Source organism: Cyprinodon tularosa, unplaced genomic scaffold (assembly GCF_016077235.1).
Source record: "Cyprinodon tularosa strain WSP-4 unplaced genomic scaffold, ASM1607723v1 ctg52, whole genome shotgun sequence".
Classification (NCBI taxonomy): domain Eukaryota; kingdom Metazoa; phylum Chordata; class Actinopteri; order Cyprinodontiformes; family Cyprinodontidae; genus Cyprinodon; species Cyprinodon tularosa.
This window is the reverse complement of record NW_024039252.1, coordinates 1,800,569-1,825,952: the sequence shown is the minus strand read 5'-3', so window position 1 is coordinate 1,825,952 and position 25,384 is coordinate 1,800,569. Positions and strand designations below refer to the sequence as shown.

At 38.1% G+C, this 25,384-nt stretch overlaps 1 protein-coding gene across 4 annotated transcripts in view; it reads right to left on the bottom strand.

The window, feature by feature from the left end:
• LOC119795709 (phosphatase and actin regulator 1-like) overlaps positions 1–25,384 on the bottom strand; it is a 76,119-nt gene that overhangs the window by 32,461 nt on the left and 18,274 nt on the right. For 2 of the 4 annotated variants that reach the window (XM_038303867.1, XM_038303869.1), the window contains exon 1: positions 7,126–7,738. The exons of 1 other annotated variant lie outside the window; for it this stretch is intronic. In XM_038303867.1, coding sequence (XP_038159795.1) covers positions 7,126–7,423 — 298 coding nt within the window. In that variant the 5' untranslated portion in view covers positions 7,424–7,738. Of the gene's footprint in view, positions 1–7,125; positions 7,739–25,384 lie in introns of those variants that run through there. One more of the 4 variants, XM_038303868.1, reaches the window with a different exon arrangement.

The window sequence follows — 25,384 nt, the reverse complement described above, 5'->3', positions numbered from 1 at the left end:
ACTGACAGCGAAGAAGGGGAAACTGGCATGTCTGATTTAGCGCAGCTGTTTTATTCAGAAACAGAGGATGATGACTTTGATGGGTTTGATTAATACTTTGTAATAAATACATGAATAAAGCACAATCATATTCAGTTTTGCTCCCGCTGTATTTTTCTCCCTGAAAACTTAATTCAACAGCAGCCCCGGCGCGTCTCCTCCTTTTCATCGCGGTGGCTGGCAGGTGTTTTTTCATCTAAATAATCTAAATCTTGCAGCTATATTTGCTGTGATCAGTGGGAATAAAGTAGTTTTAATATGTTTTTAAGTGAGAAAGTCCACCTGAAAACTTAATAATTGCAGTCAGTTCATCCAGATTATCTATTTCTGTCGGAGGCGCTCAGACCCCCACATACCAGCGGTGCGCTGACAGCAGAAATCTCTTCATCAGCAGCCTGTAGGCTGGGCAGCCTGGGGTTCACCGCGGCTGCTGGCAGGTGTTTTTCATCTAAATAATTTTAGCTGCAGGCACCAGGATACCGGCAATAAAAGCGAACATATTCCGTCAGCAGGTTTCAGGATTTTAAGTTAATTTAGGAGTGACCACAGCACTGTGTCATCTGCGATGTTGGTCTGTCTCACGGCCAGCTGCCAGGTTTGATTAATACTTTGTAATAAATACATGAATAAAGCACAGTCATACTCAGTTTTGCCCCCGCTGTATTTTTAAATACGCAGTAGAGGTATTTAAAGGTAGTAGAGGACATGCACCTGTATATAAAAAACGCGCCCTATAGTCCGGTGCGCCTTATGTGTGTGTTAAATACAGAAATGGGACACATAACTGAGAGTGCGCCTTTTAGTCCGGTGCGCCTTATGTGTGTGTTAAATACAGAAATGGGACACATAACTGAGAGTGCGCCTTTTAGTCCGGTGCGCCTTATGGTCGTGAAAATACGGTAAACATATCACCAGAATGATTGACAAATAGGAGGACCACTTACCTTAATGATCCACCCAGAAATATAGCATCCTTCACAGGTAATTCTAAGAAGGATATGTTTCAATCTAAACCATTCTATTGAACCCTGGCTTGATGTTTAGGCTTATTTGTATTGTGACAGGTCCTCATCTGATGCTGCATTTGGTGATCTGTGCGCAATTTTAAACATTCTTTATTTGATCTTTATTCTCTTTACTCTGCAAAATATATTCTAATCCTATATAAACATATTTAGATTGTATTGTAAAGCAATTTGGAGTTCCCCGACTTGAAAAGATGCTAAGTACAGGCCATTTACAATTTTAAATCGAGTAAGGTCATTATTCACTGTGGTGGTAACGACACACAGTTACACCAATCAGAGGTCTCAAAAATTTGTGCCGCTTCACAGTGGAAATGAACCAAATCATCATCATACATAAAGCCCTAAATAACCAAGCTCCATCTTATATCAGAGATCTGAGTCTTCCTTATGTTGTAAAAACAGCAAACTGCAGGTTTACAATTAGTTCCTAGAATTTCCCAAAGTAGAATGGATGTCAGATATTTTATTTACCAAGATCCTCTTCTGTGAAACTAACTTTCAGTTTTAGTCTGCGAGGAAGACAGCCTGTCTTCTTTAAAGAATGGCCTTAAAACTGTCCTTTTTGATAAAGCTAATAGTTCTAGTAACTTTGGTTACCCTGAGCTATAGACATAGACAAACAACCCCTCATTTAATTAAGTAAAAACCCACACAGAAATAACTTGAACCTGACAAAAGTAATAATAAAAAAATAAATAAATCAGACATTGCTTTTAATTAATGCTTCAATCAAATGATTCAAAACAGAAAAACTCAATAAATAGTTCTGGACAAAAATAATGGTAACCTTAGCTTAATATTTTTTTGCACAACCTTTTGAGGTAATCACTGCATCAAATGATTCCTGTAACTGTCAGTGAGAGTTCTGCTCCTCTCAGCAGGTATTCTGGTCCAGTCCTAATGAGCAAACTGCTCCAAATGTCTCAGGTTTGAAGGCGCCCTTTTCCAAAAGCCAAGTTTCAGCTCCTTTCAAAAAGGCTCAATAGGATTGAGGTTAGGACCCATGAAGATCACTTCAGAATGGTCCAATGTTCTCCTCTTATCCATTCATAGGTTGTTTTTAGCTCTGTGTTTTGGGGTCATGATCCTGTTGCAAGAACCATGACTAAGTTGCAACAAGACCAAGTTTTCTCACACTGGGCAGAACATTTATCTCAGCAATCCCTTGATGGTCTTGATTGTACACTGCCGAGACACAATGTACCAGATGAAACAAAGTAGCCCAAAAACATAACAGAGCCTCCTTCATGTTTCATAGTAGCAACGTTGTGCTTTTCCTGATATGCTTCATTGTTCCCCCATCTGTGAACAAAGAGCTGATGTGCCAAGGTAAAAAGTTAAAAAGTTATAAATCATTTGTTGATAGAACATTATGTGTGGCTTGTTAACATGTAGTTTGGCAAATTCCACTTTTTTTAAATGAATTGTTTTTTAACTTTGGTGTCCTACTTGGTCCCATTAAGTCCATTTTATCTCAAACAATACTGGATGGCCCAATCTGACACTGTTGTCCCTTGAGCTTGGAGTTTATCTTTAATCTCTTCTGAATTTTTGTGAGGTCTTTTTTTTACCATACATAAAACCGTCTATTTGATTTATCAATTATCTTCCTGTGGCCACATCATGGGATGCTCCAGTCCCCTGTACCATAGATTTCTGGATAATATGTCCAGTTGTAGTTACAGGAAAATTAAACTGCTTGGAAATGTTCTTATAGCCTTTACCTTTAACATGCTTGTCTATCATTTTCTTTCTAATCTCCAAAGGCAACTCTTTCCTTCACTTCATCTATTCTACGTTGAGTGTGGTATACTATAAGTGTGGTAGGCTCGTGAACGCACATGTGCGCGCTTTCAGGAAATCCTATACACTACTGTTTATGCTCTAAAAACATTCTAAATGACTTCGTTTCGAGTAAATTCTGGATGCTACCCACTCAGAACACTTGGAATACATTGGACGAGCAGTATTGAGGAATATTGACACGTTTTTTGTGGACTTTTATGGACATTTCTGTCTCAGGCACCATAGACCTCCATTATTTGAATGTCAGCAGACAGCAAGAAGCCTCCCAGATCTCCAGATGCATTTGAGATATCAAAAAAGTACTCCAGAGTGTTGTTCAGCATGGGGTGAGTAGAAAATGAAGGCTAATCATGTTTTGGGTGTACTATTCCTTTAAATACAAATTGTACAGTTGGCTACTGGTGCAGCTTATATTGCAACTAACTAAATTTGCTCTCCATCACCCTTGTGGCCTGAAACCTGGCCTAGAGCTGATTTACTAAAGCGCCTTCTTTTCAATTCAAAGTCACTTTTGTGTGTCTGACAATCTCCTGAAACTCACAGTCAGCCGCCAGAGAAAAACACTCACACTAAGCCTGGTTCTGCTGTTTTCTTCCTGTTAAAATGAGTTTTCCTCTCCACTGTTGCTGCATGCCTACTGTGTTCTAACAGGATTACCCTACTTTAAACCTTAGCTCATGCATAAACTTTGACCAACTTCTCCTGTCCCTATGGGACAAATTCATCGACGCAGCATGATGCTGCTCCCACAATTTTTCCGCTGTGGGGGTTGGCTAAGGCATAGTTTTTTGTTTTTTTTTGCATCATATAGAATTTGACATGCAACGTCTGTTTTGGTATCAACGGATTACATTTTTCTAGATTTTCTGTCATGTCTATAAGGTTGGGGTAACATTCAAAAATAACCCCTCTTTGATTGCTTTACAAAATTGCCTTTATTTTGGTGTGATGGGGATGATATGCAACTGCTTATCCACAAATTAGACTTTTTGCTTAATAAAACAATACATATATTAAAAAACAAAAATTTGTCCTGGCCAATCCTATTAAGTTCCCTGAAATTACATATGGTTGTTATTTAACAAAGCTTTCTTTTGCAAGGTATTTTTGATTGGCTTAAACTCAGTCAAGGGGTACTGTAGAATAATGAGATCTCCGTAGTGCTTGGTTTTATTCATCTTTAACAAAATTGTTTTTTATAAAATCAGGCATTAGTATTTTCATCTATCTTGGTTGTCTGGTGAGAAATTGTATAAATTGAATTGGGGCTGAAATAATCGATTTAATCGATTATTTAAATAATCGCCAACTATTTCAGAAATCGATTAATCATTAAGTAGAGTATAGAGACTGAAAAACATAGCTAACAGAGCAATCCATATAAAGCAGTAATTATATCCAAACTGTAAAAAAAAATATGTTAACATTTTGCATTTAAGATAAACAACTTTTTCGTCTGTCAATATGTTCAATCCAGAACTCAAGTGGAAAAGTTTTGGTTTCACCAGGTTAATTTAGTAAAAAAATATTGTTTAAGGAACCTTTGGCTATCCACTTATTAATTGAAAAAACAATCAACAGATTAATAGATTTGCAAATTAAACATTAGTTGCAGCCCTAAAGTGAATATATACACATAGAAAATACCTTTTTAAAGGAAATGCTTATGTTTAAATTAGGGATGCACGATATTGGGATTTTGGCCGATATCCGATATGCCGATATTTTAAAACTCATGTAGCCGATAACCGATATCGATACTGATGTTAAAGCTGGACAAAAATAAGTAGTCATTGAAAATAGCAGTTTTGTTATCCATTTCTGACACTTTCAAAAATAATATTCTCAAATATATTTTCATATGCTGATATCAAATTGATTTTTAAAAACGCGGTATCGATCTATTTTATTTTCAAAATCTTGTGAAATTTCATCGCTCTGTTACAAACTCTCGTGATATTTTGCAAATTCTTGTGAGATTTTGCTAGTAAAATAGATCGATACCGTGTCAATATATCAACATATAAAAATATGGCAAAATTTTGTGAATTTTTGGGGGATTTCGTAGCATAGCGATGACATATAGCAATATTTCATTAGTAAAAGAGATTGATATGGTGTTTTTAAATGGCAATATATCAGCATATGAAGATAGAAGTTTTTTATTTATTTATTTATTTATTTAAAAAGGAAAATATAAAATATCCAGTCTTTATTAGTATTCCACCTTTAAATGTTCTTTTGGTATATACCATTTTGCATAAAGTTGTGTACTATTGATTGATTTTTACAATGCAAGAGGATTGGGCTGCTGAATAAGATGATCTAGTTATGGCTTTAATTGCAATATGATTCTGTGATCTATTCATAACAAAATATTAATGTCCTAAAAAGATACAGCCATAATAATATTAAAAGTCAAGATGACCTCTAGTAGGATCCGATTTCAATCCGTGACATCCTTTTAGTTAATCCCAACATAAAAGACTATTTGCCAAAACAGAAATAATCACTTTACAAGGCAGCCTCTTCCCTGAGGAAAAGGGACAACTGGATAAATGAGGCGACAGTAAAGCAGAGCACACATTTGTCCAACAGATTGGTACTTGAATGCAATCTTCCCTGTCTGGCAGTCTATAAATAACTTCATAATCGCTGCTGATTTTTGCATTTCCTTTAATAAAGGTCTAAAGGCAAAAAGAAAACAACTCGAAGCAGCGTAACTTCAAACACTCACGTGACGGGTATGCCATATTTTTAGAAACTTTATAGACACCCCAAAGGATGGCTTGGCACATCTGTTAGGATTATTTTCATTATTCATGTATGTGCTTGTTAAACCCCAATATTACCTGCCTGCTACATGTTACAGCGAATGTTTTCCCAAGCAGTTTGTCTAATTAGGTCAGTTAATTGGTCAGGATAAAAAGTAATCATCTTCATTATGTACGTCACAAAGATTCAGGAAGGAAATGGGAGCATACAGACAGAGTGGATCATTCTTAACAGATAGTTCTGTCTCTGTGCATTTAGGATGTCCTTAAGAACAGAGTGTAATATCTTGATGTGGCCAGAGCCAGTGAAGTCTCCTGATGGACAAACGTGGATGATGTAATGATGTGAGCTTTAAGGACTTGACAAGGTTTGACAGTAGAAATGTAATTCCTCTGGGCATGATAACAATTTCTGTCAAAATCTGTTGTCATGTTGCATAGTAATTTAATACTTGAAACATATTCTGTTATTAAAGTGTTTGTCTTAGTGATATCTTCTCAGAAAGGAATCGGAGAGAGAAAGCTTAAAGATTTTATGGGAGTGGTGGCCTAGTTGTTAGGCCATAGAGCTTGGAATCCTGAGGTTCGGAGTTTGAGCTCCACTCCCACAGACTGCCACTCTGGGTCTCTGAGCAAGACCCTTAACCGCACACTGCTAACCGGGTGCCCAATGCTCCCCAAAGGGGATGGGTTAAATGCAGAGAGTGAATTTCTCCAATGTTAGATCAATAAAGTTCAATTATTATTATTATTATTATTATTATTATAGATTTGAACATAGAGCTTTCCTTTAAATCAAACAGCTTAAAAGGCTGTTAGAGTAGTTCTGAAATCAGTTTGAAGTAATGAAAATGTTCATTCTGTTTGTTATTCAACGAAAAGGTCTCTTTAAATAAACAAACAAACTGGAACATCTTAAACAGAAAACCATCTCGGTGATGGGGAAATGTTCCAATCTACTTAAAATCCTGGCAGATGAGACAGGGACTCACTTTGCAAGAATCAAAGGAAAATGATGATATATTTAGGACTTTAAAAAAAAGACCTGAGTTCCTACCAAGACTGATTATAAGTGACCACAGCATTTTCTCTCACTTTAAGACTGCTATCTACATCCTACTCCTGTTAGATCCCTACATTAGGCCAACTTTTAATCAAAGACACTTGTTTACCAAGATGGCTGAGTGATGATCCATTTACTTTGAATTGGCAAAGGCTTGAAGCAAACACGCTGTAAAGGCTGCATGCCACAGGGATGGCATCACAGAGTAAAACATAAAAAAGATTTTTCAAACCAAGATTAGTTCAACCGGGTGTGTTTTACAATAACTCTATTCACAGACCACCCAAAATGATGCAGTTAATTGTTTTAGAGCTCAGCACGGTGACAGATCTGCTACCAAACGCCCTTCCAGAGCCTTGAGGCGCACAGCCACCCTACCCGGCCAGCTAAGGGCGCAGTCACACATCCTACCCACCGTCTTGCGTGTTGTTTCCACGGCTGCAGTTGCTGCAAATGTGCTTGATTTCCTTCCCGATGTGACAGTGGATGGTGAACGGCATGTTGTTGTTGTGGTGGTGCTGCTGCTGCTGGTGCGCATTCTGTCCGTGGTCCTTCTTGTTAGTCAGGGACATTATTTTGACCAGGCTGAACGCCTTTTTCTTGGGTTTCTCCACCGCCACGGGCATGCTTTCTCGGCACCCGGTGGAAAGCCAGGCGCCGTGCATGATGGTGGACGCGGGATCCACCGCCGGATAATTGACCGTCTTGAACATATGGAGCGGAAAGGAAAAAATAAAATAAAATCGGAGCGATGTTTCCAAGATGCGGGGTTTCAATTTAAAGGGCCATCTTATGAATCCTACCTGAACTACTCCTTAGCGAATGGGTCCATCTTATTTTCCTGCTGCTATTCTAAACCTTTTTTTTTTTTTTTTTACCTGAGATCCGTATTGTGCTCTTGGGTAGATTCAGTTGCGCAAAGTCGCAGCTGCAGACAGGGAGCTAATAATAATGGAGAGGCTGAGTAGTGAGTGGCAGTGACTATCTTCCTCCTTGTGCTGTGGACTGCAGTCGGTTGTGGCTAATCCACGATTAACAGAGCTGAGCAATGGCTGCAGCTGATTGGCTGCGCAGTGCGCTCCTTTAACAACCCCGCGCGCACAGAGCAAAAGTTGCTTCCTTTCCATCTGTTGTACAGACAGAGGCGTAGCCAGAACATTTCTATAAGGGTGGCCAGGCAATAAGCAATGTACACTGAGGGGGGGCCAACACAGGGTCAATCTACACTTTTCCAACAGGAAAATGAACGAGCAAAACATCCGTATTTTCTAAATAAAAACAAACTATACTTTCCTACAGCCTTTGCTCAGGGGCGCAACTACATATTTTTGAGGTGGATGCGAAAACACATAATCGGCGCCCCACACGGCGCACAGCTGAATTAAATTAATTTTATGTTAAGTAGGGTTAAAAATACAGCAGTCAAACCACAATAAAAATTAATCTTTAAATTTGAATGATCTTCTTGTTGGATAGCAGTTACTGACTGGATACTGCATCTGATCTGACTTATCAGATACACCACAACACCACTGTAGTGATACTGAATACCGAATAAAACATTTAAACTCAAGTGTCCCCCTGCCCAAAAAGTTGGTAACATGGGTCACCGACCTTCTTGAGTCTAAGGCTATAATGACACTGGATTAATGTGTCTGATACACACATAAACTTGTACAACTCATCTTTAATAAAAAAAAATCACTAATAAGAAATATACATATGAGTGAATAAATTGCAGCATAGAGGGCTAAGCGTTGGACCATAGCTGGGCACTGGACACGACATTTTAGCTTTCCTGTGTTAATATTTCACAAGTTTTATTTCGGTCATTCTTACACTTAGTGTGTGGATATGTGTGTGTTACAGTTATGTATCAGATATTCCTAGAAATACGGAACAAATCGCTTTCCTTATCGCTTCAAAAGGGGAGGCAACATTTACCAGCCAAATATGGGACGACTCCGTATCAGGCTTGCTTTATCTAACCTGAATATTTACAACCCTCCTGTCCTGTTGTTGATACACTGACAGAACTTACCTACTGTCTTTCAACCACATTGAAAGACTTTTTTTCATCCCGCCAACAACTTTATCCTTCTCCCATTTTCTTTTTCTGTTTTGCGCCCCGGATAGTTGTTTTTTCTGGCGCTTCATCTTGCTGTTAAGTGTGCACTACGAGTGGTAGTCGAGGATAAAAAAAAAAAAAAACTTGCCTGAGTGCGCCTCTTAGGGGCGTGTGCACAAGCCACCTGTGTGGGAAGGGAATGCGACAGGAGGGGAGGTAAAGGGGGCGCATAATCAGTGCTGTCTCTCTGTTATTGATCATTTTATGCTGTTAAATATAGAAAATGACAACTAGAAAAAATTATTTTCTAGAGGGATTTTTTGACGCCCCCTCAAGTGCAGCGCCCCTATGCGTTGCATGCACTGCATACCCAGTTTTTGCGCCACTGCCTTTGCTAACAAATATATTTAAACATCCATAATTTCTAGATAAAAGGTATAGTGGATAAAATTCCAGTTTAAGTTCTTGGGCATAAATCTTTTCCATTGTCATTACTTACCTACATGTATTAAAGACATTCTGCATAAAATTTACATTTACAATCACTAATATCTACATAAAAGTTTTTATTAAAATTCTTATTTATCTTTGTTTTCACTGAAGACTCCTTGATGACTGGCAGAGACACATATTTTTCCTCTTTACCACATATAACACAAAATCTAGTTCTGAAAAGAGCATGAATTCTGTACTTATCATCTTTAATGTTAGTATATTGATGTGTATAATTAATCTAAAAAAAAAATGTATGTTTTGAATACTCCAGTTGAGAGTATTACTGCTTCCACCGTCTGTATTAGAGGGAAAAAATGGTTGGGGTGGCCAATGATTGGCTAAGGGTGGCCATGACCACCTCTAGCCCCCCATCTAGCTCCGCCCCTGTGTACAGAACGCCGAGCCGCTATGCATAATGTTTATTTTCAATTCTATTAAGTCTGCACTTAAGATATTGTCTGCAAGAAATCAGTATTAAGTCAGCAGCAGAAATAGGCCTATTGTTTTATCCAACACAATGGGTTCGAAATAAAGGTGGCTCTCTAAGAACAGAGTCCATAACAACACTTCACAGTAAGATTAAAGGAAAAGTCCAGTCAGCAAGGAATAACCAATGGGTAATTATTTATACCTAAAAGTCTTGTCTTGTCTTGTTGCGTTTAATGGCGGTTAGCAAACAACTTTTCGGTGTGCATTACCGCCACCAACTGGTGAGGAGTGTGGATCAGAATGGCTCTATTCATACTTAAATTTATTTATCTATATATATATATATCTATAATATTACTTTACAAATACTAAATCCTCCTAATTATTCCTGTTATTATTAAATATTTAAATAAGCATTGATAACTTTTGTTTCAGTTTTTCTGCAGAATATCTATCTAATTAAATGTAACTTTCTCCTTAATTAGGTCTCTAACCAAATTCTTTCTTTCTTCTTCATGCTTCTTAAAACACATCACTACATATTCTACTGTTTCGTCTTGTCCACAATATTCACATTTGCCTGACATATGTTTCCCTATTTTGAATGGTGTATTATTTAATCCTGTATGTCCAAATCCAAGTCTTGAATTAACTGTTTCCTCTGTTCTGCTTCCTTCTGCTATCCTCATTTCTCAGACTTTCCGTTGAATCCTATAAAACCATCTTACTCTCCTTTCTTTTTCCCATTGTTTTTGCCACCTTTCCTTCATCCTTTGTTTAATGATACTTTTAATTTCTTTCTTACTTAACTTAATCATCATATCAATGGTTTTATTTTGTGATGCTTCCTTAGCAATATTATCTGCAATTTAATTTCCTTTAATCCCTATATGTGCTGGCATCAAAAATAAATATAACGCTAATATACCTACAAGTAATACGTTAGCGATGATTTAATGAATTTAGTGTTAATCAGTAAAAAAATAAAACAATATTTTTTCGTGGCGGGCATGGCCATTTTTGCCCAAATATAGTAAAACGATGATGTCACTTCTGACATCATCCGGCAGTGACGTCACTGTGCGGTAAGCCGAAGGCCATTCTCCCCGCTTTATAAGCAAAATCAAAGGGAACTACTAGACACACCTGCAATCAACAACAATTATTTAAGATTTTTCGAGAGGACTTCACCATTGAAATTCACGAGAGCTATAAAAGTGACAATGCCTGCGTGCATAGCACTTGGTTGTAATACATCGGGTAAAAGTGAAAAAAAATTTGTTATTTCATCTTTCCAATTCATGATCCACCACTGGTTCGTTGTTGGATTGCCAACTTGAAGAGGGAGGATTTTCCACCAACTTCTGGCCAGAGAAAAAACAAGTCATTAAATCGTTACTCTCTGCTTTGTATAGTGCACTGGTTGTCACCATCGTGGATAATAGCGCGTAGTGAGAAAAACAAGATACAGCACTGGGACTTGCTCAAGAGGCGATACCACACTGTGACATCACAAAGTTGGTGGCAGTAGTGCACTTTGACAAACATGGATGTCTACAGTAAAGCACATACAAATGAAATTAATCTTAATTAAAAGCACTTATCATTTATTGAACAGTATGTAATAATTTCATAATTAAAGTACTTTCAGAAGTTTGAATTCTGAATGTGACCAGACTTTTCCTTTAAATAAACAGAGCAGACTCACTGGTTGGCATACATCAGCACTACATAAAAAACAGAGGAAAATCATCTTAAATTTACATTGCTTTTAACTTTTTAAGGCAGCTAGTATCGGAATAAAAAAATATTGCAATTAGAACTGCTTTCAGAGTCTATGTTTTTTCTGTAAACCTCTTTTTCTGCTCTAGTGTATATCATGTTTTACCTTGTAATTGTACATTGATGAAAACCTCCCTTAATAAATACAATCCACACAATTGTACAGTCGACCCTGCCTGCCCCCTATTTTGTAACCACATGTTTAGCCTCAACCTGTTTCCATTTTGTACTGATATTAAAATCCTTTGTACTTAATGTACTCAAACATTATGTATCATTTTGTTGTTGTTGGACAGCATCATATAAAAGTTGTTTCGTTATATAATGTGAAAACAATACAATATTTATACAGATGCAAATCGCAAGGGGGCAACAGCCCCCCTGCTTTAAAACCCCCCCAGTGGCCTCTGTACTTTTATTGTACTAATATGCATGTCATTTGTTTGCCCAAAAGCCCCTTGCAGCCTTTAAATCAAACAATTTATCAAATAGTGTCATGCAAAAGTACGGTTTTAAACCTTTTTAACAAATAAAGTGAAGAGTTGGGCGTGCAAAATTTATCGGCCCCTTTACTCTCAGTGCAGCAAACTCTCTCCAAAAGTTCAGTGAGGATTTCTGAACAATGCAATGTTGACCTAAATGACTGATGATGATTGTAATGGCAGCATGCGCGGCCCAACAATAAATGGTCTGGTAATTCTTTTTATTTAAATGTAGCATTTTATACTTGTTAACCATATTGATTTTGATTATTTTTTTTACTTGTGATTTGGAATTGGTTAACTATTTGGGTGCACACATTTGGTTGAATAATTTACTACATTTTGCTTGTATGGTTTATTTTAAACTAATACTTTTATTTTGAGTTGCCAGTCCCTGGGAGGCTGCCATGTGGGCTTGGCTGGGATAGTGAAGCAAGAGTCCCAGCTGCAAAGAATCTCAGTGGCAGTGAGACTTAACTAGACTCTTACACGTATTTTAGAAGAAGGTTTAAAGGTATAAACCTTAGTCAGGTATAGGTCAGGTATATACTTTCCAAACAAAGATTTACAATTTTTTCCACTATGTTAGACTTACCACTAGCAAGAGAAAATGGGGACAAGCACATAGGACGGGCCGAACGTAAGCATATCACCAGAATGATTGACGATTAGGAGGACCACTTATGTAGATGATCCACCCAGAAGAAGAACATCATTGAATATACCTTTACGTTTTTCCATTTTGGTATGTTTTTGTTGTAATCAAAGTTGGAGAGTTTAATTATTTAAATACCGTAATTTTCTCTGAGGTTGCTGATTTTGTATTGTATAGATTAGCTTGGACTTTATGTTGTAGTTTTGTTTAGGTAAATGTATGAATGTTCCCTCTTGTGTCAAAATGACCTAATCAGCCAGTATATAAGTTCCCTTTGTGTGTTTTTTTAAAGTCAATTAATAGATAAGTTGCTTGTGTTAAGTTTGGTTTTGTTGACCTCATTTTCTTTTTGCGCCCAGATTTATATTTAGAGTTCATATATTTTGTTGTAAATAAATCTGTTACCATTTTTTCCTCAGAATTACCTGTGCTACTCTGACGGGGGGTTTTTTTGGCTCTGTGCCTTACAATGATAAATAGAATCCACCTGTGTGTCAGTATAAATCCACCTGTTCTGTGATTGTCTCAGAGATCTGTTTGGAGTGCAGAGAGAATCAGGAATAACATGGAACACACTAGGCAGGTCTGAGATAATGTTGTGAAGTTTAAACTTCAAAGCAAAAATGTGGATGAAGGTGCTCTGGTCAGATGAAACCAATGTCCAACTTTTGCCAATTATGCAAAACGTTATGTTTAGTGTAAAAGCAACACAGCTCATCACCCTGAACACACCATCCCCACTTTCAAACATGGTATTGACAGTCTTGGTTTGGGCCTGCTTTTCTTCAGCAGGGAAAGGGTGCATGGTTCAAATGAAAAGGAAGGTGGGTGGAGCCAAATACAGGAGCGTTCTGGAAGAAAACCTCCTGAAGTCTGCAAAGACCTGAGACTGAAACGTAGAGTTCTCTTCCAACAAGACAATGATCCAAAATATAAAGCAAAATGTAAAAATGGAATAGCTCACAAATAGACATATCTAGGTGTCAGAATGGCCTGGCCAAAGTCCAGACCTGAATCCAATTGAGAATCTGAGTGAAGAACTGAAAACTGCTGTTCACAAACACTCTCCATCCAGCCTCACGAAGATTGAGCTGTTTAGCAAGGAAGAATGGGGAAAAATTTAAATCTCTTGGTGTAGAAAACTGACATACACATACTCCAAGCGACTTGCAGCTGTAATCGCAGTGGTGGTGCTACAAAATATTAACTCAGGGAGACTGAATAGTTTGGCACCCAAGTTTTGATTAAAGTCGAAGGGAATCAGCCTTTCCAACCATTGCATTTCCGAATTCTCCCGGGTGGTTCACGACTTTACACGGGTGAATAAAGTGAATACAAATGGTCCTTTATCAAGAGGGTGGGATTGTTGTGGTGGAAGGTTTTTGTAAGCAAGTTTGATTGTGGCTGGTTTATCGGAATCATCTTGCCAACCAGTTAGCAACTTAGTCCTATAAGATTCCCAATGTTAAATTACATTTAACATTTACCAAGTAGCACTAAATTGGTGACTTAGTAACGACACTGTCAAGGAACTCTATGGACAGCCCAAACATGCAAGAGGAGAGTTTTGTGTCAGAGGTTGTGGATGAGGCTCCTCGGTCATAAATTTTTTATTTAGAGGAGGAAAGTTGGGACGAAGATGTTGTGGAAGACGACACCAGGGCGGCAGCAGCTTCATTTGGTGTAGAAGGCTTACAACCGTACATGTTTGAGCCCTTGCCTCGCAACACTGCGAGTTATGTTAGCTCTACACCTGCCGAAGACACAGACGTCCATCCCCGTGAACACTGGGACGTAACTCAATGATAAAGTAAAAGATTCTTATTTCTTATTTCAACCGTTGCGTATATTAGCTGTGACATATTAATCCAGATGCTATGACCGAAATAATTTGATTGACAGATGACCATTGATATATGATTGGCCGAATTTAGGTGATCAAGCTGACGTATAGCTAACTGGCCTGCATAAGATAACAGAAAAAAAACACAGATTTTAAGACAGGATTTTTTTTTCAAATAGAAATTTTCCTAATTTTGGGACAATATAGTCGATAAAGAGTACATTTATATACATGTTTAAGCCAGAATGATTTGACATTTAAATAACACTTCCATATGGCTTTAAATTTAAAATAGCCAACACATTTTGTTCAACTTCATGATTGTGTCCCAATTTTTGTTGAATCTTCACAAAACATTACAAATTTCTATCTTTATGATTGTAGCTGGAAATGTGTAAAAAAGGTCAGAAAGTTCACGGAGGCTGAATACTTTTACAAGTCACTGTGTTTAAGTGATGGCTGCAATCATTCCGTTATGATAATGTTCATTTCCTGAACTTATATTTTGTATTTATTCATTTATTTTGTAGAACATTTATTTTTCTCCCTATGCCCATACCTAAAAGTTATAAAAGAGAAATTTCAACCATCCTTTGCTCCTCTAAGTAAAATTTTCTAGACCCACCATTATTAACCTGTACATTATATCCATCATCAAAATATCTTTGCTTGATTGTAATGAGCTAAAATGTTAAAATAAATGTAAATCTGTTGGGATCCATGGGTTGCCCTCCAGAGGGCAGTGTGGATCCCATTCTGTAGCTTCTGTTTCTGTTTGTATCCCTTCTTCTGGGCTTCTGTTTCTGTTGGGATCCAGAGGTTTGCCCACCAGAGGGCGCCATGGATCCTCTCCTGGGAGCTGGTTCTCAGCGCACAGCTGTTTCCCATCAGCTCTGCTCATTAACCTCTCCCCATATAAGCTGTGTGACAGCTTCACTCGTGGCCGGATCGTAGCCTGTGTTACCCACAGCCATGTGTTAGCCATTGTTTCCAAGCCTTCTACTCCCAAGCCATGTGTGCCCTGTACGGTCATAGCTTCCTCATGCTATGCCCGTTTCTGACACAGGGACTCTGTTGAACTCTGCCTGTCTGAACCAGCGAACCAGTGAGTTTTTGAGTTAGTTTTTGATCCCTGAGTTAACCTGCTTTCTGTGCCCTCTGCCTCCCTGGTGGGAGACCAGAGCCAAATAATAAATATTGAACTTTGATCCTGCCTCTGAGTCTGTGGAGTTCTGCATCCTTGGGCTAGCAAACCAACCACGCATCATGACAAAATCAAATAAATATAATTTTATGAAGATTTCATATCAGATCTAATGTCCATTAAATATAGTTTGCCCCACAGACAACTATAATCTATCTATAATTTTTTATATTTTGAGTCACATAACTCAATTTCTCTACAGCAAACTATGAGATCCCCATGGAAATGGAAAACATATTTGAATGTAAATAAATAGGTATCTGCTATGATAAATCCCAGGATGATGTTTGAAGCAGAAGGGCTTGAGAACAAAACTGCAGAGTTTTTTTTATTACCAGCAATGGTTAAATTTCCTTTTAGAAATAGCTGAATTGCCCAAAGTGAAACAACTCCGGTACATCAGCACTGATATGATTTGCTATGGAGTGTCGAAATCAGAAAAAGAATTATGAAGAAATCTTTTATAAACTCTGATGCAACAAGAGCCAAAGACAGACATCAAATACTATGTGAATAAGTATTTTATTTTATTTTTTTAATTTGAAGCATTTTCATTTTCACACATGTTACTGCATGATCAATGATCTGAGGCCTGCCTACAACCTTTCATGCTAAGCCATGCCAAGGACAGCAAATATGAATTGAGGAATAAAGGCTAAAAATCAAAGAAGTAAAATAATGTAATTAACATTTATAACATTATATAACATTCTCTTTAAATCATCGTTTTTTTTATTCAAGTACCCAAAAATTTGATCCCCAGTTATTTGTGTAGATTCTGTAATAATTGCATGTAAAATGGACTTGTTTATCAACCCATAATAATGTAAAAGATAGAGGACCCCAGAGTATATCTAACCACATTTCTTGCAAAGCAGTGATGAGAAATAATGTGGGGTTTTTCAGGGGAGGAGGAGTCTTTGATGTTTCCGCAGAGAGCCCCATCTTATTCCAGAAGTACATCAACTCTTTTTAAAATGGAGTAGAGGCAGACACATCTTCTCCCATCCCAATGCAAAGTGCAGTGCTTGCCTTACAAACTTCACTTGCCTACTACATGATGCAAAGTCAGACTGCTACACTTTGATAGACCTAATTAAAAAATAAATAAAATGAAAGGAATCATGTTTTAAGCCCAAACATATAAACATAAACTCGAAGCTATCAAAAGGTTACAAAATCTCTGAATGTGTTTTATTTATTTATTTTTTGGGCAATTATTGAACCAGAGGGTTTCCATTAACTATTGATCTATTATCTCCACCAGTTTATGCAAGGGTTGTCAGCAGTCATTGGATGTAAGGTGGTGTACACGCCCACCAGGTCACCAGTCACCAACAAGGCACACTGACACACAGGACAGACATTCATGCATTCATACACTCAGACTTTAGAGTATCCAAATCACTGATCCAACAGCGTACTTCTTGGCAGGTGGAGCAATGTAGAGACCCCATGTATTTTGAACCTCAAATATGTGCATTGCTTTGCAAACAGTTACTGAAACTGAATTCTTTTCATTAACCATGCTCTTTATGTAGTGTAACTGGAGCTTTAATTTTCATTTTTTATCAGATAGACCTTTAAAAAAAACAGATGAAAAGTGTTAATCCGTTAGCTGTTAAGAACAATAATAGCATGAAGCTGTGTCCTTATGTCACCGCTGTGTCAGCCAGCCGTAACTACTGCTCCAGCACATCAGTCAGATTTAATCAGATGTTCTCAGCTGATGCCCTTTGTGAAGGATAAACCTGCTTTATACAAATCCTCTACTGGTAATGATATAGAGGGAGATTTTTTTTTAGTTTTTTATAACCAAAAAATATGTACCTTTCTAAACAGTAAGCTGTTAAAACACTTTCCTGTTATCTACAGGAAAGTGTTAATGAGCAGAAAGGGTATCCATATCGTTGGTTGTGTATATAAATATACATGTATGTTTTTCCCTGGCGTCTCCTGGTTTTTGGTTTTCTGTATTTTGTCCTGGATTTGTGTTTCTGTTGCCATCTTCATTAAATCAGCAAAACTCATCTCTGCCTCTTCATCTTTGCATTTGGCTCCAACACTAACCTCCACCCTACCTTGGCATCTGTATGGAAAGGTAGGGAAGATTCCTAATTCCTATCAAGTCACTACACCTCATAGTTTGGTAACTAGATTTGTTAGCAGTAATAGTTCTTAGATGGTGGCCTTGTGGATAGAAAGCAGGGAATTTATGCCCTGGATAAGCTATATGAAGTTGTTGGTTCAAAACTCAACCCCTCACTCTAAATGCTGCTCCTTTTCCTTCACTTTTTGCTGGGTCAATTTTAAAAACTTTTGGGGGTAAGAAATTCCCTTTGGACTCAGAATTACTTTGGGTCCCTGAGCCAAACTTTTAACCCTGGATTTCTCCTTCAGCTATCTTCATGTCCTACACTTTGGTAAAGATACATGATAGAAAATAAGACACCTCCTGATAGCTGTTATGAACTGTGGTAATCATAGTCAAAAATATCTGACTGAACTATTAAGAATTGAACAGTCACATCATAAAGATGAGTACACAGGGAAATTATCAAAGATTAATTTGGTGTCATGGAGTAGTCCAGGAGGATTTGTGGTTAAAAATTAAACTAAGCCAATGTCAGGTTAGTCTATATGCTGGTACAGTGCATCATTTTGGATGGGTTCAGTACTTGGACTAGATCTACTGTAGGTTGATGATATTTCTCACAAGTTTGACCAGAAAGTTATTTTTATTTTATAAACATTTAGTATTCTTTGTTACCTGAGGAGAACCGGCTATGATATTTCTTGTCCAAGATGGGGTGCGGGTTGTAGCGGCCCCTCGGATTTATTGATAAGACGCAGAGAGTTTCAAACGGGTGTCGGTTTATTTCGTTTTTTCCTCAACGAGCACCATGCATTACACCTTGAACACCGTGAAAACTAGAGAAAAAACAGAAGAAATACAAAATGCTTCTCTGTAGTTTCACAAATAACACACATAAATCATGTTCAATCTTTTCATACCTCATTCCGCTCTCCAAGGGGGCTAATCAATGTAGCTTCCATCCGCTAGCATGCTCTCTAGCTAGTAACGCTCTCACAGCTCAAAGCTCTTACGAATAAAAGGTACGAAAAATACAAAAAATAATACATGAAATCACAATGCAAATATTACTTTACAGGATTCAAACAGATGAACACGATAAATATAATATACTTTTAAAGTTTTACCGTTTCTCTCATCATGTGTGGGCGCGGCATAGTAACGACAATGGCAGGAAGTTTAACGTCACAAAAACAGTAGAAGAAAAAGAAGACAGTGCGCTTCAAAATAAAAGCACCAAAAACCAAAATCACTGTAGAAACCACAATGTCTTGTGAACACATAAATAACACTGTGAAAGAGAATATAAATGCCATTTATCAGACATTTACACTCCCATCAAATCCTAGTACAATGAATGAACAATAAGCAAAGGTTAAATTGATTGTACAGGATTTCTTATAGTATCATGCTTAATAAAGCAGTGTGCAGTGTTGTCAATTGCTGCTTTCTATTCAGTTTTCAAGAAGCAGCACCAGTTTTTTGATCGGTCTCTCAATAACTGTGGGCTTAGAGGGAGGATCTTGTTTCTTTTTATGAGATTTCCTCTCCCCAACTTGCACTTTGACTCGACGAACTAGGCCGTCGCTACTTTGAACAGTCTCAATCACTCGTCCAAGTTGCCACTGACTTCTAGGAAGGTTTTCGTCTTTAATAATGACAATGTCATTCACTTTGAGGTTGCGCTGAGGTAAGTGCCATTTCTGTCTCATGGATATGTTCAACAGATACTCCCTTTTCCAGCGGCTCCAAAACTGTTCGATAAGATACTGAACTCTTCTCCATCTCTTTGTTGCATACAGGTCCTCTTTGACAAATACTCCAGGGGGAGGAAGAGAAACTTTAGATTTCATTATAATGAGATGATTTGGTGTTATAGGCTCCAGTGCATGAGGATCATTGATGCCATCTACTGCTAATGGGCGGCTGTTGACAATAGCCATGGCCTCATATAGCAGTGTCCTGAGAGAGGCATCATCAAGTCGACCTGGGCACTGTGCCAAGGTGGCGTTCAGCACATTTCTAACGGTTCTGATCTGGCGTTCCCAGACGCCGCCTGCGTGACTGTCAGAGGGGGCATTGAAGACAAACTCACAGTGCTGCTCAGTCAGGAAGATTTCCAATAGCTTGGTGTCACATTGTTTAAGTGCTTCCTTAAGCTCATTTCTGGCGCCAACAAAATTGAAGCCTTGGTCACAATGTAGTTGTTGAACAGCTCCTCTCAGGCTGATGAAGCATCTCAATGAATTGATGAATGAGTCTGTTGACAAATCTTCGAGCATTTCAATATGAACAGCTCTAGAGTATAGACAAGTGAAGATTAAGCCATATCTTTTGTATTCTTTGCGGGTTTTCTTTACAATGAAAGGGCCGAAACAGTCCATGCCGCTATAAGTGAAAGGTGCTGAGGCTTCGACACGTTCCTTAGGAAGCTCGCCCATTTGCTGCCTTTCTGTCGGTCTTCGAAGTTTTCTACAAAACACACAAGTGTGTATCAGCTTAGCAACCAACTTGCTCCCACCAATTACCCAAAATCCATTGGCCCGAAGTTCCATTAAAGTCTGGCTTCGACCCTGATGGCATATTTTAGCGTGGAAATGAGACACAATAAGCTTGGTGATGTGGCTGTTGTTTGGTAAGATGACCGGATGCTTGACTTTGTGACATAGCGTTGACTGTTTCAATCTCCCACCAACACGGAGGACTCCTTCAGACCAGATGGGGTCGAGACGGAAAAGAGAACTTGAGTTTGGAAGGTGTTTTTCTCCCTGAAGCATCTTTATCTCACGGGGGAAGGCTTGCTGCTGTACCATCTTAATCACTTCGTCGGCAGCCTTCTCACGCTCCTTAACAGTAACATGCTCACTGTGTTGTTTCTGTTTAGAACCCAACCTCTTGATTCTTGCAACCACCTTAAGAATTGTTGTCCAGGAAGAAAACTGACTCAGACGCCTGAGGATGTCGCTACAGCTTTTGGCTTCCGTTGCAAGCACCTGAATTGTCTTCACTTCAGGGTCACCAACAAGTAATTCTGTTGGAGAGCTGGGTGTTAGATGTAATTCACGCTCCCAGAGAAACTTCGGTCCTCGCAGCCAGTTTCTTGAATGGATGTCTGAAGCACGAAGACCTCGAGATGCATGATCAGCCGGGTTTTCCGCGGTGTCCACATAGTGCCACTGACTGGGATCACTGTTATCCCTTATCAGCTGAACTCGGTTTGCAACAAATATGTGGAATCTACGAGCATCATTGTTGATATATCCAAGCACAACTTGTGAATCTGTCCAAAAAACCTCTTCATCAATCTTTATGTCAAGTTCACTCTTTAACATGACACTGACCTTTGTAGAAACCACAGCTGCCGCGAGTTCTAGTCTCGGGATACTTGTGACCTTTGAGGGTGCAACCCTTGCTTTCGCCAACACAAGACTGCAATAGACTTCATCCTGATCATTTTTGTACCTGAGGTAAGAACAGGCACCGTATCCCACGCAGCTGGCATCTGAAAAATGGTGCAACTCTACCCTGACAATGTTATGGAAGTCATATGGGTGGTAGCATCTCGGAATTGAAACTTCTTTCAACTTGTGAAGACCATTTATCCACTCCTCCCACCGTGGCCTCATATCTTCTGGGAGTGGATCATCCCATCCAATGCCTCTGTGACACAGCTCTTGAAGGATACGCTTTCCGGTTAGGTTGAATGGAGCGATGAATCCTAATGGATCATAAACAGAAGCGATGACAGACAGGCAGCCACCTCGGGTTGAAGGCTGATCTTTCACGCTGATGTTAAAGTTGAAGGTGTCAGTCTTAATTGACCATTGAATACCGAGCGCACGCTCAGATAGGGTTGGATCCAGTCCTAGAGATTCGATGTTTGCTGCTCTTTCTGAGGGATCTAAGCAGGCGAGAGCTGCTTCCTCATTTGAGTTGAATTTATGAAGGCGAAGACCTCCTCTTTTGCACAACTCCTGTGACTCAATGATCAGCTTCTTGGCCTCTTTGACTGATGGGACGCTAACTAGCCCATCATCAACATAAAAGTTTTTCTCCACAAATGTTGATGCCAGTGGATAGGTAGATTTGTGTTGTCGTGCCAAATGTTTCAAGCAAAAATTGGCACATCCTGGAGATGAGGCGGCTCCGAAGAGATGAACTGCCATCCTGTATTCCTGTGGTTCCTTCTCCAAATCTCCATCTTTCCACCAGAGGAATTTCAGATAATTCCGGGATAAAGGAGTGACGGAGAACTGATAAAACATTCTTTCGATGTCACAGATGATCGCTACAGCTTCCTTTCTGAAGCGGCAAAGAACTCCTACCAGAGGATTGATAAGATCAGGCCCAGTTAGTAGAGTGTTGTTTAGAGAAACACCATGGAATTTGGCTGAACAGTCGAATACAACTCTCAGCTTGTCTGGTTTTCTGGGATGATAGATGCCATGATGCGGAAGGTACCACTCTGTTTCTCCCTCAGCTGTTGTAGGGGCAGGCTCTGCATCACCTTTGTTAATAGTTTCTTCCATGAATGTTTTGTATTGATCATAATATTGTTTATTGGTCTTTAATTTCTTCTTAAGACACTGCAGGCGAACTGTGGCTAGCCTTTTGTTGTTTGGTAGGTTTGGTGGGCTGTTGCCCTTGAATGGGAGGGGCATCTCATAATGTCCGTCTTTCTTCTGCGTGATGTTGTCACTGAGGAACTGTATGTAATGAACATCATTCTGGGACACATATTTATCTTCATAAGTTCGCTCAGTGAAGTATGCTTCTAGGGCTTTTAGAACATCTGTCGCTGCTGGAATTGGCAGTTCTTTTACTGTGAGCCGATGCACAAATCTCTGACTTCCCTGTCTATCTAGGTGGGGGTTTGATGAGCCTATGATACTCCATCCTAGTTCTGATCTCTGTGCAAACGGTTCATTTCTGTCACCAATGATAACTTCAAGAGGAGCTAGTGCTGATGGACAGTCATATCCAATTAGGAGACCTACATCACAGTCGAGGACTACACTCCAAGAACCACATCCAACTACAGCAGGCCTACAGCCGTGACTTTATCCCAGTGGACAAGTCTTATGTCCCAACGAAGGAAACAGCATTACTGTGGCCACACCTCAGACACCTGGCGGATAATCTACCACCACTTCACGATAAATATAATATACTTTTAAAGTTTTACCGTTTCTTTCATCATGTGTGGGCGCGGCATAGTAACGACAATGGCAGGAAGTTTAACGTCACAAAAACAGTAGAAGAAGAAGAAGACAGTGCGCTTCAAAATAAAAGCACCAAAAACCAAAATCACTGTAGAAACCACAATGTCTTGTGAACACATAAATAACACTGTGAAAGAGAATATAAATGCCATTTATCAGACATTTACACGGGTACCTCTGTGGTTTCATTGGAACCACCTTGCTTCATGAAATAATTGGAAGCTTATGGCACTGAACTCCCTCTGATTCCACATTGCTGTTAAGATTCATCACAACCAAATAATTAAAAATGGTAATTAGTGTATTGCAATCTATGTATACTCTAATAGAAAGCTCACTAAAAGCCCCCAACAAACTATTGCTAAAGCTATCTTACCAACATAAAGGTTCGCTACCTCACAACGTTGTTTTCTATTGATTCTTTCAAACATGTTTGTTTGTTAGTTTGCTTTACTCTAAAACGAGACTTATTGAGACTGATCAAAACTAATCTAAATTTACTTCTTGGTTGGTTTCATTTTTGAGGGTTCCAGATTTAACTGGTTTCCATGGCTATGGTATAGGTCTTTGGTAAAACAATCTTACAACTTCCAACAGAGCAGCCTGTCACTAGAGAATCTGCTGTTGCCATTCGCCAAGTTTTCTCTCTGTCTCTTCCCATCTGTTACTTGGGCTCTAAATTATTGTTATTTAAACTCAATTTAAGAAGGTATCTAATTTCTATGATGTTTTTAAATTATATTGAATAACAGTGCAAGAGTGACACAAAGTTTATTTTCTGTAAATAGAAAATTATCATTTTCAGTGTTTTGACGGTGAACCTTCCCGTCACTGTTAGAATTCGTAAATGAACTAAACAGAAGTTTAAGGAAGATAACAAATAACCAGGAGATGCAAATTGAGCTCTTTTTTTCTCAAAGCTCTCTCTTGACTTTCTTAGTCATTGTGAACATTGATCAGCTCCACCACTGCCACCAACAGAAAAAAATATAAAATACAATCACTAACTGTTAGAAACTGTGCAGAATATTCCGTGACTACAGTTCCCCAATGTTATAAACAGATGGCCGTTTATATTTTATTTTCGGGTATGGTTCTCTCTTGTTTTTCTGCTTTGGTCTAGGTAAAAATGTATATATATATATATTCTTTAAATAAACTCAAGCAACTTCTTCACTTTTACATAAAGTTATTTTTTGCTTAAAAAATATTTTCTTTTCTATTTTATTCTAAAATATAGGAAAATTGCATCTGAAATATTTAAGGTTTAAATTTTTATCTAAGTGAAAAATATTGGAATGTGCAGGGAAAAAGTAATTAAACATGAATACTACACAACATTCTGACAATGAATAACAGTTAATCTATAAAAGCAACTTTCTATATGTTTCAGAAAACTCATGTATGCAACAAAAGCAGAAAAAAACTAATTTTTCAGTAATCAACCCCTTTTTATATTTTTAGATTGCTCTCTACAAATGTTAGCAAAGCTCTCTCTTGACTTTCTTAGTCGTGAACATTGATCAGCTCCACCACTGCCACCAACAGAAAAAAATATAAAATACAATCACTAACTGTTAGAAACTGTGCAGAATATTCCGTGACTACAGTTCCCCAATGCTATAAACAGATGGCCGTTTATATTTTATTTTCGGGTATGGTTCTCTCTTGTTTTTCTGCTTTGGTCTTGGTAAAAATGTATATATATATTTATTTTCTTTAAATAAACTCAAGCAACTTCTTCACTTTTACATAAAGTTATTTTTTGCTTAAAAAATATATTTTAATTTTATATAATTCAATGAAAGATTGTCAAGTGATTGTCACTTTCCAATATTCACATCTGTGCATGTTTTATTGTAAGAAACAATAAACTGAAAATGTAATTCATGACTAAATACTTCATAGCTAATAAAAATGCTAGAAAAATAATTTAAAAAAGGACACACAAAAAAAGAGTGTTAAATGGTGCAGAAAGGTTCTACCGGCTGTGGTGCTGATCAGCATCATATATGCTCTGACTACTGCAATGGCGCCCTCTAGTGGCTTCGGTTCATATTTATCAAGCAATGCATGACCTTTGTTGGACGATTGCACCAATCTGTTTGGCTGATATTTTAGAAATGTCAAAAAACATTATCTATGGACAGATATTTTGCCATTTATGGACATTTATGTTATATAGTATTCATAGAAAATAAAACAGTATAGTATTTTATTGTTTTTTTTTACTCTTCACTATTTTGTTATTCTTATAAATTTTTCTATGGTCTTCATTTGTGTTTCTATAATCTTTTTGCTGCTGTAAACACCAAAATTTCCCCATTGTGGAACAATAATGAGATTTTCTTTTCTATTTTATTCTAAAATATAGGAAAATTGCATCTGAAATATTTAAG